Source organism: Pseudonaja textilis, chromosome 14 (assembly GCF_049901715.1).
Source record: "Pseudonaja textilis isolate UNSWEBS1 chromosome 14, rPseTex1.2, whole genome shotgun sequence".
Classification (NCBI taxonomy): domain Eukaryota; kingdom Metazoa; phylum Chordata; class Lepidosauria; order Squamata; family Elapidae; genus Pseudonaja; species Pseudonaja textilis.
In genome coordinates, this window is record NC_142003.1 from 10,256,161 (window position 1) to 10,275,208 (window position 19,048).

The 19,048-nt window shown below is 49.6% G+C and overlaps 1 protein-coding gene across 1 annotated transcript; it reads right to left on the minus strand.

The window, feature by feature from the left end:
* Positions 1-231: 231 nt before the first annotated feature.
* On the minus strand, positions 232-17,437 carry STUB1 (STIP1 homology and U-box containing protein 1). Its single transcript, XM_087912484.1, has 7 exons — positions 16,993-17,437; positions 9,081-9,279; positions 5,317-5,482; positions 3,015-3,105; positions 2,493-2,549; positions 2,186-2,302; positions 232-1,273 (listed from the first exon to the last, which is right to left on the minus strand). The coding sequence occupies exons 1-7, from the start codon at positions 17,212-17,214 to the stop codon at positions 1,148-1,150; spliced, it is 978 nt and encodes a 325-aa protein (XP_087768610.1). The 5' UTR covers positions 17,215-17,437; the 3' UTR covers positions 232-1,147.
* Between the last annotated feature and the right edge of the window lie 1,611 nt (positions 17,438-19,048).

The window sequence follows — 19,048 nt, forward strand, 5'->3', positions numbered from 1 at the left end:
TAAAAAAAAAACAGGATGTTCTTCAGCTGATCACTGTTTCTTTGCCTTGTTGGGCTTCCTGGCCCTTCCCATTCCAGCATTTCACTTAACCAGCATCGCTCCTGTTGCAAAGAACTCAAACAAACAAACAAACAAACATTCCAGAAAGAACATAAAGCTGATTTCTCTATTTGTCTTCCCCGAGAGGGAAAAATCCCAATCGGCGGCTCCAAATAAAACTGCAAAACTGTGTTGCGATAATCAAAGTGGGGAAGGGGGGGAAGTTTAATTCAAAACCAACCCGAAAACAAAAAACTTTTTTTTTTTGAGTATTATAACAGATAAACAAACTACACAGTACGGAGCGCTGTGCACAGGGCTCCGCTCTCTTCCCACCCCTCGATATAATCTGCTGCCAGCGTTTCGCCCAATTCCAGCCCCCTTCCTATCTTTGAGAAAACAGAAATAATAACCACCTCTCCTCACCCCTCCCCGATCTTTGCCCCCAAATCGGTGACCGTTTATTTACAGAGAAGCAGACGCAAAACTTCCAGGTCTTCGGAACAGGCAGGGAAAACAGAGGTCGAGAAGGGAAACTTTGTACAGGAGAAGCAGCAGCAACGGCTGGGGTAGGGGATGTCTCCTGGAAGGCGGGTGGGTGGGCTGGATCCAGTCTTTGCTCCATGGAGAGGCCAGGTTCTTGGTGAGGGCTGACGGCGTGGGAGGAAGGCGTGCTGAGCAAAGGGTGTGTGTATGTGTGAAGGGATCTGGATGGATGTGGGAAGGGTTTACGGTGTGCTACCAAAGTCAAGACGGGCTTACAAAGTGGGCCTTACGAAGCCCGGGGTAAAGGAACTCGCTTCCTCAAGCTTCTGTGATGGGAAACATCTTCCATCGTGTCCAGATCGAAGGCCGAGGTCTCCTTGTTGCCCGGAAGGAGAACCACGGCAGCCACGGAGCTACCCCACCCCCCTGCCTGCCAGAGGAGGGAAGGGGAGCCGACCCCAACTCAGCCGAGCTGGGCGGACGAAGACGGCGAGAAAGGGGGAAGAGGCTAAGGCATGGGGGTGGCCCAGCGGGCAGCCTGGCGCGGTCCAGAGGGTGGGGAGTCCTTCTTGGTCGCTGTAGTAGCTGGAGGTTCCCGAGGAGCCCTCCCATCCTTCGGAGGTCAGTAATCTTCCACCCAGCCGTTTTCGGAGATGAAGGCATCGATCACCTCTTTCATGGCCAGGTTTGGGATCAGCTGGTCCTGGGTCAGCGGGCTTCGAGTCACAGGGTCGAAGTGGCCGACCCGCTAGGGAGGACAGAGAAGAGGCAATTGTGAGGCGGGGGACAGGAAGATTATGTTCAGGCTAGAGGTAACCTCAATAACCACAGCAAGGCCGGGAAGAGACCCGCGCAATATTCCACTGAATGTTTCAAGGTGGTGAAACATGCTGGCTGGGGAATTCTGGGAGCTGAAGTCCATACATCTTAGAATTCCTAAGTTGAGATTCCCTTTTCTAAACCCAGGTGAGATCAGTAAATCGATGGGATTTCAATTTTCCACTGAAAAATGGAAAAACTCCTTAGGAACAGAAAGCCTCAGACCATTTGCGTCACTCAGTCCACCCCCTGCAGCTTCCAACCCTCTTCCTTAAACCATCAAAAAAGACTGCCTATCCTTAAGGACCTCATTATATTTATTTTGTTACTATTGTTATTTTGTTTTATTATTTTATATTTTTTTAAATTTGATTTAATTTAATTATTTGATTTTGTTATTTTATTTTATTTTTTTTATTTTATTTTAATTATTTATTTTTATTTTATTATATCATTTATTGTATTATTTTATTGAAATTTATTTTATTATTTTTATTTTATTTTATTATTGTATTATTTCACTTTATTATTTAATTATTTTTTATTATTTTATTTCAATTATTTAATTGTTTTATTATTTTAATTTAATAATTTAATATAATTATTATTTTATTATTTTATTTTATGTATACAATTTATTGGCTGCCTCTCTGGCTTCTTCACTTTTAAGCCAAGCTAAGGCGGACAAGGAAACAAGATCTTGTGGGTCAGAGGTCCATATTTAATCGGAACCAGCTCCACATTTGGGATTCTCACCGCCTTGGGGCTCATCCTGACCTTCTTCCATGAAGGACTTGGGATTCCTGTTCCTCCTCTAGGGCAGCCAACCTGCCTCATTTACCTGGAGGTGCTCTTCGATGTCCTTCCGGTCGTAGGTGATCCCACTCGGCGTAATGCAAGGCTCCCGCATCAGTTCGAAACTGATCTTCCCACACAGGTAATCAGGGATGTCCCGTTTCTAGTCCCAAAGAAGAGAGTATTACTGGGTATTTCTGACTCAGCATCAAACGTCTAAACTGCTGGTTCTTCGTCGTTTTCATTCTCTAAGGATGGCTCAAGAGTACATTATTAGATTTCCATCCATCCATCCATCCGAGATGTGGGGGCAAAATAAATTCAAATAAATGCAACACATAAATACAACTCACCTTCCGCTTCTCGTCCACTTGGGAGAAGAGTTCGTCCATGTCTGCTAGATATTTTTCCTGAAAGAGAAATTGGGCCCTTTAGTTAGTTACCATGACCATCAAAAAAAGAAGATGTCTTGGATGGCTTTCAAAGAGGGGTGAACAAAGTCCTGGAGGTCTCTCTGTCTAGGACAGGATCCATCCCCTGCACCCACCAGTCCGTCACATGGCCCAGCCAAATCCTCGTCCCGACTGGAGACCTCCCTCCAGACACTCCCCATCAGGTGCAGGGCAACATGTCCTTGACTCTCTGAGAAAGAATGTTGTTGTGTCTAATCTTCCACCTCACTATGAAATCGCCCCCTCCCAAATTCCCAGGCACTGAATGTGGCAGCCTCGAAGCTTCCAAGTGAATATATGGCTTCCAAGGCTGGCAGCTCATTCAAGGACGGGTAACATGGTACGTGCACCCCACCAGGGGACTGGAGAAGAGGCCCCGCAGCTTGGTTCATTCAGTGCCATGGAGGAACAAGGGATACTCACGTGTTTGGCTTTGATGTTGGCCAACTGTGACCGGCTTCGGTTTTCATCCATGTTCTCCTGCTCCTGGGCCCGCTGGCATTCGTCGAACTCCCTGGAAGAGAAGCAAAGTGTGGGGAGGGTGCAAGGGGAGGAGGTGTATTTATGAAGGTGGCAGTGTCCCGGGATCATGTGAGTTTTGCAACCTTCTGTTGTGGCCCACCGACGGCTGATGGCGCTGGCAGCAGAGTCGGACAGCAGCAATGTTGTGGTTCACTGGCAGCCTGTGCAGATAGCAACGGAATCAGACAGTGGGGGAAAACGGGGACCAGTCAGGGAGTCTGGAGAGGACTCCGATACGGGTCCTGCATCCGATGCAGAGATGAGGCCAGGACTATCTGGGAGTGGGGTGCTTCCTTTGGAGCCTCTGGAGTCTGGCAGCAGCGAGGCAGAGGACCCAGGGGAGCCTGTTCCCAGTGCGCATGTGCGCAGCTGCTAGAAGGCGAGAGCAGCTGAAACAAAAAGGGCGACTCAGGAGTAAGGCTGGGAGGTGATTGCCCCTCCCATAAAGGAAAAAAGACAGGCAAAGGTAGAGAAACCTTTGCAGGAAGCAAAGTCGTTTGTTCGGTTCAGATTGAACCTTGAAGCTCTGTGTGGACTTTGTACTTCGGTTGGTTTTCTCTATAGTTCATTTGGCACTACTGTTGTTGGCAGCAATTCAAAGGAGAGAAAGGTGGGTGCTTATCTCAAGGGACTGTTTGAGATTCATTCCGGCTGGGAATGAACATAATTTCCAGTGCCATGGAAATAAAAGAGGTTTTGCTGGGACTAAGACTGTGTTTTATGCTTTCTAATGAAGCCTGAGAGGGCCTTGATCCTCTTCATAGGCTGCAGCTGTGACAACTGGATAAGAGGACGGACATGCATACGGGTGAGTGCTGGAAACAAAGTGTGGAAATATCTCTAGTTTATTGTTCCTCTCTGAGTTTGGCGTCCTTTCCAGTGTGTGTTCTGTTATCTGTGGACGTCCTCCGGCCCTTATCTTGCCTGGTTTGTGTTGTTTTTTTACTCTTTATAATTTAAACAGCATTTCCTCCTTCTTGTAACTGCATGTGTGGGAGTTTTTTGTCTCCAGTCAAGGATATTTGGAGCTTTGAAGCAAAGTAAAGGAATAAAAGGGGCTTCACCTGTTTTTTGTGACTGTGTTTATTTTGTATCCCACCCTGGGTCATCGCAGTAAGACAGAAAAAAAAACGGTAAGACAAAATGTAAACCTATCAGTGGTATCAATGACTTGCTTAACTCTGCCTCCCAAATTCTGCTTGCTCTTCCCTTACAAAGTTTTGTGAGAGGGGCAGGCTAAAAGAAAAGGGTGAAGGTCTCCCTTAAGAATCATTGGTCAGCAGGTCTTCTAGAGAGGTGGGTATTCAGCAGGTTCTGACCAGTTCTGGAGAACCGGGAGTGGAAATTTTGAGCGGTTCGGAGAACTGGCAAATCCCACCTCTGACTGGCCCCGTCCCCCTCTATTCTCCGCCTCCCATTGATTCCCAGATGATCAGCTGATTTGGTTGCCCTGCACAGGAGAACGGAGCTGGAAAGCAGGTTAAGTGGGGTGGGGAGGGAATGGAGATTTTGCAGTAACCTTCCCCTGCTATGCCCACCAAGCCAGGCCCACAGAACCAGTAGTTAAAAAAAATCGAATCCCACCACTGGTCTTTTCCCATCCAGAACTGGATCCATGCTTCTCCCAGTCTTTCCATCCAGACCAGGGGTGGGATTCTACCGGTTCGCACCTATTCACTAGAACCGGTTGTTAACATTCTAAGCAGTTCGGAGAACTGGTTGTTAGAAGAAATTACTGGCCTAATCCTATAAGGAAGGCAGGAAGGAAACATTCTGGTGTTGCTTACAGAAACTGCCTCTCCGTTAACCCTTATTACATTCTTGGCAGGACTGGACTTCCTGTCTCAGGAACTTCTCTGGAGTTTTTTTCCCCTCCTTTGCTGGTACTTTGCTTGTGTGGAGTGACCATTCAAAGTTACAATGGCACTGAAAAAATGACTTATGACCATTTTTCACACTTACGACTGTTGCAGCATCCCCACAGACATGAGAGCCCAGGGGAGGAGATGCGTGCCTCGATGTGAGTGATATTGAGTTGGCCAGACCCAGCCAATAACATCACCGCCAAGCCACGCCCACCCAGTCACATGACCACCAAGCCATGCCCACCACCTAAGCCACACCCACAGAACCGGTTGTTAAGAAAATTGAATCCCACCGCTGATCCAGGCCCACCGCTCCTCTCTCCCCCATCCCCGCCTACCTCTCCTTCTCCGCCATGATGAGCTTGGTGAGATAAGCGTGCAACTCGTTCTCCTGGTTGATCCGCTTCTCCTCAATGTTATTCCAACGCTTTTTCTTGGCGATGCGCAGGGCGCTTGGAATGTCGTCCCCAAAGTTCAGCCGCTGCTCCTTGGCTAAGTTGTGGGCTGAAAATGCAAAAAGCGTGGACTGAATGCAAACGCCGAGAACAGGAGCGGAAAAACAAGTTCTCCGAAATCAAAATCTTTTAGGCAGCTCAACCACCCACTCTGCCTCCTCTTTCTCGGGTTTCAGCTCAAGTTTCCAATCCCAGCTGGACAGATGCAGCTCCTTTTCGGTTTAGGCTGCTCTCCCCCAGCCTGACATGTCCCAGAGGGGAACTGCAGCTGCCACGTGCCCCAGCCAGCTCATGACTACGCAACCCATCTTGGGGCAGCAGGGTTGGGAAGAAGGAAACCCATAAGCAGCAGCTACGTGAGTCAGGCATGTGTGCAAGCCCCAAAGTTCCAAGTTTCAAGGCCCCTTCGAGTTCCTCTCTCTGCCTACTCTTCTCTGAGGTCTTCAGAAAAGGGTTTCAGCAACCAAGAACCAGGGTTTGAGAGAGGGGAGTCAGGTTGCTTTTTTGCTTTTGTTTTAATGAAAAGCAGAGCTGAGAATTTAGAGTCCATCAAATGTTATAGGAATTTGAATTTGGAAAGTGAATACGTAAAGCGTTGTATGGTTCAGTGAGTGAGGACCTTTGGATATAATGGAAGAACATGTGGATGAAAGGTTTAAAATTTACCCTAAATTACTAATTAAAAGAAAAATGTTAAGCATTGTCCCATGGTCTCTCTCTCTCTCTCTCTCTCTGTGTCTTTGTCTCTGTCTGTCTCTCTAACTCTCTGTCTCTCTCTGTTTCTGTGTCTCTGTCTCTTTCTGCCTCTCTGTAAGTCTGTCTCTATCTAACTCTCTCTGTCTGTCTCTTTGTCTCTGTCTGTTTCTGTGTCTCTCTGTCTGTCTCTCTCTGTCTAATTCTGTCTCTCTCTGTCTCTCTTTGTCTCTGTCTGTCTCTCTTTGTCTCTGTCTCTCTATATGTCTCTCTGTCTTTGTCTGTCTAACTCTGTCTGTCTCTCTGTCTCTGTCTAACTCTCTCTCTCTCTCTCTCTGTATCTCCTGCCCCCACTTCTGGGAGGTGGTTTCGAAGTTTTTCCAGCAGGACTACCAGATTCTGTAAACAGCTTTGTTCCCTATATGCCATCTGTCTGGTAAACTCCCAAGATTCGTTTTTCTCACCATGTACATACATGTAGACATCCGAATTAGACTATGTTGTTTCTCCACGACATAGAATATACGTGGGTATAGGCATAACTTTGTATTTATTTATTTGTCGTGTTTATGTCGTGTGTATTAGAGGTGGAGACCCTTTGAGAGCTGTATGCAGCAGAATGTCATTTCAATGTATGCCGATTAGCGTGCCTTCAAAGTGACAATAAAGTTATTGTATTTTGCACCTGACCAACTTTCCACTTAATGTTTTTAATGAGAATAGTACTTTTGAAGCAGCTGCACAGAACAGAAACAAGGACCGTGCCCCGAGGGTCCAGGGGTGTCACAAACAATAGAAGCTAATCCCTCACCCAATTCTTTTCAGCTGTGGGTTGCTGACTCATTTTAAAACATGCTTCCAAATCAGCCAGAATCTTTAACCGTGGTTGGCCCTAACATAGCACTCTGATCGAAGTAAGTTCCCCAGAAAATCTTGCAGAAATAATTGGCGTACCCAAATAAGCCCCCCACTTTTTCCCCTGAATTCAAAACTAGACTCAGAGACCCCCAATCTTAACCATTTTAAGATGTGTGGATTTCAAATCCCAGAATATTCCAGGCAGCTATCTCTAATTTCAATTTCAAGTCACTTTTTCTGATTTTTCTCCCTTCATCCCCCCCAAAACAGACGCTTTCGCGTCATTACTTAGGAAAGCTCTTTTCCAATCTTATTTTGGTTAGACTGGCCTCTCTTGATTTTATGGTACATAATTAAAGGGTGACAGTATATCAAACATAAATGTAAAACGTACTGTAATTAAAGGAGATGGGACTCCCTTTAATTGACTGCAATTTGGTTTTATATTATTTTGTTATTGCTGCTTTACTATCTCCGACTACATCAAGTGAAGGTGTCTTTCATCTTTATGGTACTTTTGGAGAGGAAAAAAAAACAGCTTTCAAATGAATGGGACTGTTTCACAAACGGAGAGATTAGGAATGTGACCTTGTAGCTCACAGGAGGCTGTGGTAAGTTTTATCAGAACATTCCCATACCAACCTCTGAATCTCGAGATGTAAATATTTCTTTTAGCTAAGGCCATTGTCCTCTGTGGATAGTAGAAGGCCAGGAAGTGTGGTCTATTATGACTTATAAATTTGTTTGCAGGCATCACTTTCTCATCCTTTTGTCTTTTAGGGTGTGTGTGTGTTGTGCCTCCCATTATTTTTTGGGGTGGTGGTGGTGGCAACCCTTCCAGTGCACACAGTTAATGATAAATACTGCACTGAGCCTTGTTTTGCGTCCTGCGTTTTGATGCCACCACTTTTTCAATTCCTTTAAACTTTTAATAAGAGATAATAAATGAATACACTTTTTTTCCCCCAGTACAAAATTGTCTTTTGTATTCGTTATTTTTTTTTTCTTTCCTATCATTTCAAGCAAGCCAGTAGTGTACAAAACGAAAGCAAACTCCAGTCACTAACAGCTCTGATGATGAATTGCTTCTGGACAAGGTGGACAGCGAAAAGAAAAGAAAGCAATCAAAAGCAACCAATCAATTAAAACGTAACCTAGTTTGGATAATGAAACATTGGAAAGAAAAACAGTGTGTGTGTGTGTGTGTGTGTGTGTGTGTTTGTATATGTATATACAATATATATATATATATATGTTTGTGTGTATCAGTGCTAAAAGGTATATATATATATACACACATACATATATGTACACACACATACATATGTCAAGCTCCACTCTCTTTTAGCACTGATGATATATATATAGACACATACACACACACACATATATATCAAACTCCACTCCCTTTTAGCACTGATACACACACACACACACACACACATATATATAAATCTCCACTCCCTTTTAGCACTGATGATATTACTTAATTAGGTAATGCAATGTCTGCAAGAAACTCAAAAAACCACAGAGGATCCCATAGTCCTCCTGCTGCTCCTCTTCCTCATCCAAAAACCACATCCCTCCTAGCACTGATGATGTTACCTAGTTAGGTAACGAAATGTCTGCAAGAAAATCACCAAGCTCAGAGAGCACCAAGGACTTCGCAGCTCAACCGTGAGCAGCAAATATTCTCTTCTTCCACCTCCTACTTCATTCAGACACTATTCATAGGACCTTTTCCTTCTATTTATGACCATAGTATATCTGTTCCTTGGTAGCCATCTTTTTTTTTTTAATGTTGCAAACACATTTGCTTCTGATGCTAAAAAGCAGAAGAGAGACCCTCATGGTTCAAAGACCGGGATTATAAAATGGGGGGAAAAAAGGCCTCCCAGCTGAGTTTATGAATATACAGTTTAAGAGGAGGGTTTCTCAACTTTGCCAGGTTCAAAGAGGTATGGACTTCAACTCCCATAATTCCCCAGCCAGCTGTGGGCTGGCTGGCTGGCTAGGGAATTCTGGGAGTTGAAGTCCACACCTTTTAAAGTTGCCCACCTTGAGCCATAGGATACCCAGGGATCTTCCCCACTCACCTCTTTGAAGATTAGCAATGGCCTCGTCATAATTCTCCATCTCCAGCTGGCATTGTCCCAGGAAGAAGTGGGCCTTCACCGACTGCCCATCCAACTCCAGGGCGTGCTTGCAGTCGGCCAGAGCCTTGTCGTGCTGTTGCATTTTCAGGTAACATAAGGCGCGGTTGGTGTAGTAGACGGCGACCAAGGGATTGCGATTCTGCAAGGGGGGAGGAAGCGGAAATGCTGAGTAGTGGCGGATTCGGGATAGCGACTGAAGAGAATCTAGGCCAGGCGTCCTTGGGGCTCCCTGAGGTTGGTGGTTTTCTTGCAAGACGCTTGTATACTAAATGAGAGCAAGCTCCCTTCTAGCACTGATGCTGTTACTTAGTTGGGTCATGAAATGTCTGTGAGGAAACTGCCGAGCTTAGAGAGCACCAAGGACCCCAGAGTCATCCTCCTCCTCCTCCTCTCCTTCCTTCTACCTCTTTTCTTCTTCCTCCTCTACTCTGCAAACCACACTCCCTTCTGGCACTGATCTTAGTGCCTAGTTGGGTAATGAAATGTCTGTGGGAAAACAACCGAGCCCAGGGAGCACCAAGGACCCCACAGTTATCATCTTCCTCTTCCTCCTTCTCTTCGCCTTCTCTTCCTCCACTCTGTAAACCCCTCCCTTCTAGCACTGATCTTAGTGCCTAGTTGGGTAATGAAACGTCTGCAAGAAAACAAGCAAGCCCAGAGACCACCAAGGACCCCACAGTTCACCTCCTCTTCTCCTTCTCTTTCTCCTCTGCCACTCTGTAAACCTCACCCTTCTAGCACTGATCTTAGTGCCTAGTTAGGGAATGAAACGTCTGCGGGAAAACAAGCAAGCTCAGAGACCGCTAAGGACCCCACAGTTCACCTCCTCCTTTCCTTCTCCCTCTTTTCCTCTTCCTCCTCTACTCCGCAAACCAAACTCCCAACTAGCACTGATGTCGTCACCTAGTTGGGTCATGAAACATCTACAAGGAAACAACCAAGCTCAGAGACCACCAAGGACCCCACAGATTTGAGATAAGTTGGCTGAAACGTTAGGCTTAGTTTACAAAAATCCTCCCAATCCAACGCTCTGCACGGGGTCTCTAAAACAAGATGGCCACCAACTAGGATGACAGAGGGTGACTTTGACTTAACCTGTTTAGGTTGGGGGGAGGGCAAAGAAGCCTCAGGACCCCAAAAACCTTGATGCCTCCCCCCAAAATGTCAATTGCAGGGTTCTGGAATTAATCTGCCTTAAACCGTGACAGGAGAAATCCTGAATACATTGAGGAGTGACTGTATTGATTGCCATATCATTTCGCAAAATAAATGATTCTTCAACATCATTTCCAAATATTACAAATTCAAGTGGGGGGCTGCTTTAAAGAGGGGCCCCATCATAAAAGGGCCCCGAATTTATCCAAAGGAGAGGCTGGTCGATACCATTATTAAAGTGGTTCAAAGCGCTAGACTTTGACCTGCTATTTATTCCCTTAGGCATCTCAACCACAAACACACAAAAAAATCTGTCTATTGCGGGGGAAAAAAAGAACTGAAGCAGCGTTATTTTTTCAGGTAAATGCAGTTAAGTCACACAGCTGCAGTCAGGGGAAAGGAGCTTCCTCCCATCCAAACTGGGACTTTCCAAAATATTCCTGGGTGAAAACAAAACAAAACCAAAAAGAAATACTGCAGAGGTTAGCAGGTTAGGGAGCCCCTAAAAAAACGGTGATTTCTTGCAAATCCATTTCACAGCGGCAGGGATGGGAATCTCCTGCTTGGGCCGGGGGGTGGGGTGGGGTTGGACGAGATGACCTACAAGGTCCCTTCCAACTTTGATGATCTGCTATCTGTATGAACCAGTCATTTCTACAAAAATCTACCGGTCAATCTGTGAAACCCAAAATCAAACTTTCATTCTTTTCCACATCAAACACGAAGTTCAGAAGTGTTTCCATGTGGAAACAAAAGTATTTATGTTAAAGTTATTTTTTTGGGGGGGGAGGCGAGATCTTTGCTCTAAAGAATCTACATGATAAACTACAAAGGCTGCATTTTGTAAAACTCCGAAGCAAAACTACTAATACGCAACTACGGGTAGTCCTCAAACTTACAATTCATTTAGTGACCATTCAAAGCTACAACGGCACGCTAAACAAAAAATGGACGCATGACTGTTTTTCACATTATGACCATTGCAAGCATCACGTGGGATTTATTGCTTAGATTGCACAGGTGGTCCTCGACTTACAACCACAACGGAGCCGCAAATTCCAGTCGTTAAGTGAAACACCGGTTAAGTCAACGCTGAGCCATTTTTACGACCTTGCTTGCCACGGTTGTTCGGTGAATTGCTGCCGTTAACTTAGTAACACAGCCATTAAGTGAATCGGGCTTCCCCGTTGCCTTCGCTAGTCAAAAGGTCACAAAACAGGGATCGCCCTGATCCTGAGGGACACTGCAATGGTCATAACTGTGAGTCAGTTGCCAAGTATCCCGGGGTTTGATCACATGACCATGGGGACCCCCCGCAATGGTCGTTAAAGTATGAAATCCATCCCATTTTTTCAGGGCCGTTGTAACTTCGGTCTGTCACTAAACAAACTGTTGTAATTCGAGGACTATCTATAGTGCAAAACAGGTAGTTTTTATCTGTGCAAACAGCACCCAAGCATATCTGAGAGAGGCGTGCCCCCAGTGGTTTTCCCACCCGAAGGAATATTTAAAAATTGCAAAATAGAAAGAGAAAAACTATCTGTAAGCAGCAGGCACAATTGTTTTCCAAGTGTTCCAAAGAGTTTGCCCTACAAACACACACAACACACAAATACCAGTTTTCACAATTAAACCTTGCAACAGGCCAGCTTTTTCCAAGCTGTTGCTAAAGTCTCTTTATGTCTTAAACTTTCTACCCAGCTTCTCCAGCTACAAAACATCCCTCCAGAGTTTAAAAGCAAGACGTTGTTAACACAGCATTAGGTTAAGTTGTAGTGCACAGTCGCCCTCTAATCTAACAGGTTAAATAAAAGCTCAACACATCCTGTGATGACCTGAGATGTGGTACAAAGGCAACACGGTGAGTTTTTGTCTCAACCTTACGCCCTTTCTCGCCACCAGGGGTTCAGTCAAGTCACCCGGTTGTTAAGCGAATCAGACTTTCCCCGTGCTGATCGGTGAACTCTGCAACTTGTCATAAATACGACTCAGTGGCCAAGCGTCCGAATTTTGACCAGGGGGGATGCCGCAACAGTGGTAAATGTGAAGAACGGTTTTTCCAGTGCCGTTTTGCAACTTGATATGGTCGTTAAGAGAACTGTTGTAAGGCAAGGACCACCTGGAAGGCCATTTCCTTTCGCTTGTGGAGGAGTTTCGGCATCGCTTTGGGATTGGCGAGGCTCAGAATTCCGATTAAAGGTGAGGAATAAGGTATCGTGCTCCTGAAGCTGGAGGCTCCAGATCTGAACTTCGCTCAACCCCGTGAATTTCCAGCTGCAAAGTTCTCCATCCATCCCAGATGTGCCGGGGAGGTGGGCGGGGCGCCTCCCCTTTGCAGGATGTACCCAACTTCGCCTCCTTACATTCTTGCCTTGAGGAACCTGCGCGCACGGTTTTTGGAAGGCGCATAATTTGCCCCGCAGGAGGTGAATCACATCCCATGCGCTGCCCGGATATTTCCTATTTGTTATTTGTCACGGGGCTGACGCAACGAAGCCTCCTCCACCAGGAGCCTGGAGGGGGGTGTCTGGATCCCCGTTTTCATTTGACTTTGACTGAGTCACTTCCCCCCCACCCACCCCCCCGGTTCTCATGGACCTGCCTCGCAGGGCTGTTGTAAAAGCCACGCGCAGGTGCTTCCGTAACAGGCTTAAAAAACCTAGCACGTTTAAGACTCGGGGCCTTCAACTCCCAGAATTCCTCCGCCAGTGGAATGAACGGCTGGCTGAGGAATTCTGGGAGTGGAAGTCCAGGCTGGAGACCCCCCTTGGGGGGGGGGTTAAAGCATGGGGTCATTTCTTTGCAATGTGAAGCTGGTCACTGATTTTAAGCCATCTAGGTTTGTTTGCCTGAGAAAGCCTGCTTAAACAAACCCTGTTGAAGCCTATTGCACGAAACCTGTGCCAAAGTGAAATCTCACAGAATCTATAGAAACCATTCCTAGGGCTGGAAGAAGGGACCTCAGAGGTCTTCTAGTCCGACCTCTTGCTTAAGGTAGGAGACCTTATACAACCATCCTGGTCCAAGGGTTGTCCAGTCTCTTCTTGAAAACCTCCAGCAATGAAGTACCCGCAACTCAGAGCAGCAAATTGTTCTGTTAACTGTCCCAACTGTCAGGTAATCTTCTCTCTATATAAAAGCGAAATCCCACTCACGCAACTTCACAAAATCTCCAGAACCGTAAAGCCTACAAACTTGAAATTTGGCACGTCTGTTCCTCTCGGCTTCTAGGTGCTCACTCAGAAAGGATTTTTCGAAATGACCACCAGAGCATTAATATTTCCTATATTATTATTATTAACACGCTGTGATGCTAAGGAGTTCTACTCCCCCTCCCCACCTGAAAAGAAATCTCTTCCAAATGCAAAACACAAGCAGAGGAGAGGAGTTTCAGTTTTAGTTTCACGCCACCAAGCAGCTTTAGTCCAGAACAGCTGAGCTAAGCCAAGCCCAGGCTCCTTGCTGTCTTCTTCTTGCTCACACAGCAAATACTGCTTCACTTTCCAAACAGCCCTCAACTCTCTCACACACTGGCAGGACGCTAGCCAGATGAATACCGATGGATGCTGGTAGGCAGAGGCAGAATTTTCCCCCCTTATTTTCCTTCCCAAAAATTAAGCCCGACCACATAGTTTTGTAGCAGAGTACAGGTATCGAGCTAGTTCCTCTATTTCCAGGTTGGATCTTCTGACAAATTTCTACCTGTTGCTTCTTGTCCTGCTTTTAGATGCTACGGAGAATAAATCGGCCCCGTCTTTTTTGTAACATCCCCTCAAATACTGCAAGACAGCTATCATGTCTCCCCTGAGCCTTCTCTTCCTTAGGCCAAACATGCCTAGTTCCCTTACCTATCCATCGTATAATTTGTTTTAGCCTCCACACACCTGATCTTGGGGCCATCAACCAGAACTTCTTGGGGATCAAAGCACAAATCAACTCTCGGCACAGTGTTTTGAATTCACACAAGAGCACTTAGAGTTTTCGTACAGATTATCCTTGAATTACCATTTGTTTAGCAACTGTTCAAAGCTTACTGAACACAGAGACACTTTACCGTCACAAGATCCCAACAGTTCCCAACAAGGAATCTAAATTTGGAGGCTTGAAACTGGTAGGTGTTTACGAGGGTTGCGCAATCCCGGAGTCACGTAATCACCATTTAATATTTATTAGGTTTGGCATTGCTTTGCTTGTTTGCCGCGTTTAAATTAATCTGTTACATTTGCAAGCTTCCCAGCTGGCTTCACCACCGTGGGGAAAAAAGCTTGCAAAAAGAGGCCAAATTCACTTAACCCCCTGGCTTAGCTATGAAAAATTGTTGTCGTGAATCAAGGACTACCTGTATTCCTTTAGTAACCCATTTTGGGAACCTTTAACTCCCAGACTGTTTATACCTATCACACCTGAAGTCACCAAGGTGAGCATCAGCTGTCTCTTCACCGACAGCGGATCAGGTGTGTGTAACAGGCCTGGCTCTACACGTCATCCAAGCTCGGCCATACAATTGTGTTTGCACACCTCTCCAGGTGCACATTTAAAAAAAAAGGGGGGGGGAATAGGGTATAAGCACCTGATCGGAGCAGTTCCTTCCTTCCAGTTCTTTGCTCAGCTCAAACCCCCATTCTTTCTGTCCCCAGAGCCCAGGATCCCATTCACACATTCTTGTGGTCACTCTAATGCAAGGATCTTCAAACTAGGCACCTTTAAGACTCGTGGACTTCAACTCCCAGCATTCCTGAGCTAACATGACTGGAGGAGGAATTCTGGGAGTTGAAGTCCACGAGTCTTAAAGGTATCAAGTTCGAAGACCCATGTTCTAACGTGGTGTTTTCTCAACGGTGGGAACTGGAAGAGGCGGGGACTTCAACTCCCAGAGTTCCCCAGCCAGCCAGCTGGCTGGGGAACTCTGGGAGTTGAAGTCCCCACCTCTTCCAGTTCTCACCGTTTGAAAAACCTTGCTGTAGCCCCCCCACCCCAACTTTCTCAAGCCCCCTGCCCGACTCAAACCCCACACTCACCCTGATCAACGTCAACCACTCCCAGCCCATCGGTCCTTGTCCAGGAGATTCAAGATAGGTGAGGCCTTCCCCAGTCCACATCTGCCAGCTCTCTGTGCATGCTCAGATGCCTTCCCTTAGTTGCAATGTCCTGGTCAGGTGACTTCAGCAAGATTAATTAACAACATCCTCTCCCCGGTGGCCAACTCATTTCTCCCCCCTGGGGCTAAAAGTTGGCCCTGCACTCTGTACATGTTTATAAACCCTCTCGGCTCACGGTCCAAGGGGAGGAAACTGGAGCCCTTTCCTTTGCCCGTCCAGCTTAGGAAGGCCCGCACTCCGCTCGTGCTCAGAGGGCCGCATTCTTCAGGAGAGGGAAACTAACCTCCTTACCCGTTGCATAGTGTAGTCCTTGACTTATGGCCACGACCTAGCCCCAAATTTATGCCGCTATCCTAAGCGAGGCGTTTGTTGAGTGGATTTTTGCCCCGTTTTGTGACCTTCCTACCTTCGTCGTTAAGCGAATTGTTGTGGTCGATAAGTTAGTAACCCAGCTGTTAAGGAAATCCAGCTTCCCCTTGACTTTGCTTTGTCAGGAGGTTGATCCCCGCGGACACGGCAGCTGTCATAAACACGAGTCACCAAGAGGAGTCGATTCAGAGGAAGCCTCTGAATTCTGATCGCTTGACTGTGGGGATGCCACAACGGCCGTTAAGCGTGAAAAACGGCCGCAAGTCACTTTTTCCCCCCCCAGGGACGTTGTAAATTCCGAATGGCCACTAAAAGGGACGATTGTAAGCCTCTCCAGGTACAGAAAGCAGGAATGCGGCGATGGGGCTGACCTCCAAGAGGAGGAAGAGGAGGAGGAGGAGGAGGGGCATTCTGCTTGTGCTCAGAGGCTCCTTCCCACGCACAAACACACCAACACAACATGCCTGGCACCCGATGCCCTTTGGCCCTGCTCAGAAGCCGTCATTTTGTTTCTGGGTAGAAGGATGGGTGTTTTTTTGGGGGGGGACCTTTGCTTCCCTCCAGGCAACACAACCCAAACTCTCCACCTCTGTGCCCTCTGCCTATGCTCAGAGGCCTCCTCCCTACCCTAACAAACCGGGCCTGTCTGCAGGCATCTTCTTGCAATCCACCTACCCCACTCTGCCCATGCTCAGAGGCACTCTCTCCTTCCTCCCCATCCAGAGCTTCCACCCAAGCTGTCTTTTTTTTTTCTGGGTGGGGGTGGGGGGGATGCACTTTACTGTGGGGGGGGGAGGGGGAGGGGAAGGAAACCTTTGTTTCCCTCCAGGTGTCACAACCCCAAAACTCTCCATCTCCAGAGCCTTCTGCTTATGCTCAGAGGCCCACTTCCCCTCCACAACCCCCACTTCCTACTCCTTCCCACCCTGCCTGCCTGTGGCTTCTTCCTCCTCCTCCACCCCCACCCCAGCAACTCCACCCACCCCACTCTGCCCATGCTCAGAGGCCCCTTAGCCTCCTTCCTAGCCTAACAAACCCGGCCTATCTGCAGGCTTCTGCCTTCCCCTCCCCACCCCCGGCCAACCCCCGACCTACCCCACTCTGCCCATGCTCAGGGGCCTTCTCTCTTTCCACCCGGAGCTTCCGCCGCGCTCTGCCCACGCCCAGAGACGCCCTCGCCCCTTCCCCACCCGGGCCCTCCTCCTCCTCCTCCTCCTCCGCAGACTCACGATGGCCCGTCCGTAGCAGGCGGCGGCCTCGGGGTACTTGCGGCCGACGAAGAGCCGGTTGCCCTGCTCCTTGTACTCCTGGGCGCTGCGGCTCTTCTCCGGGCTGCCGCCGACTCCACCGCCGCCTCCACCGCCGCCGCCGCCGCCGCCCGCCTCCCCTCCGCCGGGCAGCCCCGCGCCGCCCTCCTTCTTCTCCTTCTCCTTCTCCTCCTTCCCCTTCATGCCGCCTCCGGCGCCGCCGCCGCCGCCCAGGCAGAAGCAGCCGCCGCCGCCCCCGGAGGAGCCCGGCGGGCCCCGCTCGCCCCGGCCCCGACGCACCGCCACAGCCCGGCCCGGGCCCCGCTCGCCCGCCCGCCCGAGAGAGCAGCAACAGCGGAGGAGGAGGAGGAGGCGGCGGCGGCGGCACCAACAGCAGCAGCAGCAGCAGAAGCAGCGGCAGCGACCCGGAGGAGGAGCCGGGCGCCGGGAGGAAGGGCGGGCGGAGCGCTGCCGTGGCAGGAGGAAGGGGAGGGATCGGCTCCGGAGCCTCCTGCGGCTGCGGCTGCCGCTGCTGCTGCTGCTGCGTCCGGGCACCAAGACGCCGACGCCGGGCAGCAGGAGGGGGAGGACCGGCTGGGCGGGGAAGCGAGCAGGCTGGCGGGAGAGCTAGCTCTGCGGACGGGCCGGTGAGTGAGGAGGCGTGGGTGGGGGGAGTCGGAGAGGGAGGGAGCGAGTGAGTAGGGGGTCGCTCAGCGAGCGGTGGGCAGGCGGGAGACCTGGCTTGGCGGATGGCCGGTGAGTAGATCCCAGCCGGGAGGGGGAGTCGGAGAGGGAGAGGCAGGTGAGGAGGGGTCGCTGAGTGAGCGGTGGGCAAACAGGCGAGGGTTGGAGGCGGAGGGGAGGGAGAGAGCTGGCTCTGCGGACGGCCAGTGAGTAGCTGAGCCCAGCCGGGAGGGGGAGGGAGTCTGAGAGGAAGGAGTGCGTAAGTGGGTAGGGGGTCGCTGAGCGAGCGATGGGCAGGCAGGGGGTGGGTGGGGGAGACCTGACTTAGCGGATGGCCGGGGAGTGCATGAGCTCAGCTGGGGAGGGTCGCTGAGCGAGCCGGCAGGAGGGCGATCTCGTTTTCCAGCCAACGGGGGGATGAGAGAGAGGGGGTGGATGAGTGGGTAGGGGTCGCTGAGCGAGCGGTGGGCAAGCAGGCGGTGGGGGGGTCGGCGGGACAGAGACTTGGCTTTCTAGACGGCCGGTGAGTGGCTGAGCTCAGCCCGGGCGTCGGAGGTGGGGGGAAGGCGGGGGGGGACGGCAGGGTGGGTTGGGGTCGCTGAGCGAGCCGCCAGGAGGGCGACCTCTCTTTCCGGCGGACGGTGAGTGGCTGAGCGCAGCCGGGGGGGCTTGGAGGTGGAGGAATGGCTGGATGGGTGGGTAGGGGGTCCCGGAGCGAGGCTAACGGAGGGGTGTGGTGGGGTGCTGGCTGAGTAAGTGGTCAGGGGGTCGCTGAGCGAGCGCTGGACAAACAGGTAGGAGAACGACCTCGCGCTCCGGCCGCCGGTGGGGGGAGTCTCTGCGCCCAGCCGAGGGAATCAGAGGCGCTTTGTCCTCCCCGCTTTGCGCCCAACCGGCTCTGGTTGCGCACAGTCGGTTGGCTTAACGGTCGGGCGCGGGGAGTGGGGGGCGCCGCCGGACAAGGAGCGGGAGTCCCGCAGGGTTTGCCTCCGTTGTGCCCGGGCGGCGAAGCGCCCCGACTCCAAAAGCGGATCATCGGTGGAGCTGCTCGAGGGAGCAACCCCTGGCTTGTGGAGCCTAACCGTGGTTGATGGGCCTCGGCTTGGGGGATGGAGGGGCGCGGGGGTGGGGGGAGGAGTGGCTGGGCTGTTTCCATACTAAGCCTCGTTTGGTTGGTTAAAGTGCAGGTTGGATCCCAACGCTCCATCGTTGGAGGGTTTTAAGAAGAGGCTGACAGCCCCTTGTCTGGAATGGTGTAGGCCAGGGTCTCCTGCTTGAGCAAGGGGCTGGACTAGAAGACCTTCAAGGTCCCTTCCAACTCTGTCATTCTGTTGAGTTTTGATCGATCTCACCA

Excerpts from the sequence above, each read along its gene's own strand:
- STUB1 (XM_087912484.1), bottom strand. The coding sequence starts at position 17,214 with ATGAAGGGGAAGGAGGAGAAGGAGAAGGAGAAGAAGGAGGGCGGCGCG. Across the intron at positions 2,550-3,014 it reads CCAACATCAAAGCCAAACAC|GAAAAATATCTAGCAGACAT; the intron begins GTGAGTATCCCT and ends TTTCTCTTTCAG. Across the intron at positions 1,274-2,185 it reads ACATCGAAGAGCACCTCCAG|CGGGTCGGCCACTTCGACCC; the intron begins GTAAATGAGGCA and ends TGTCCTCCCTAG.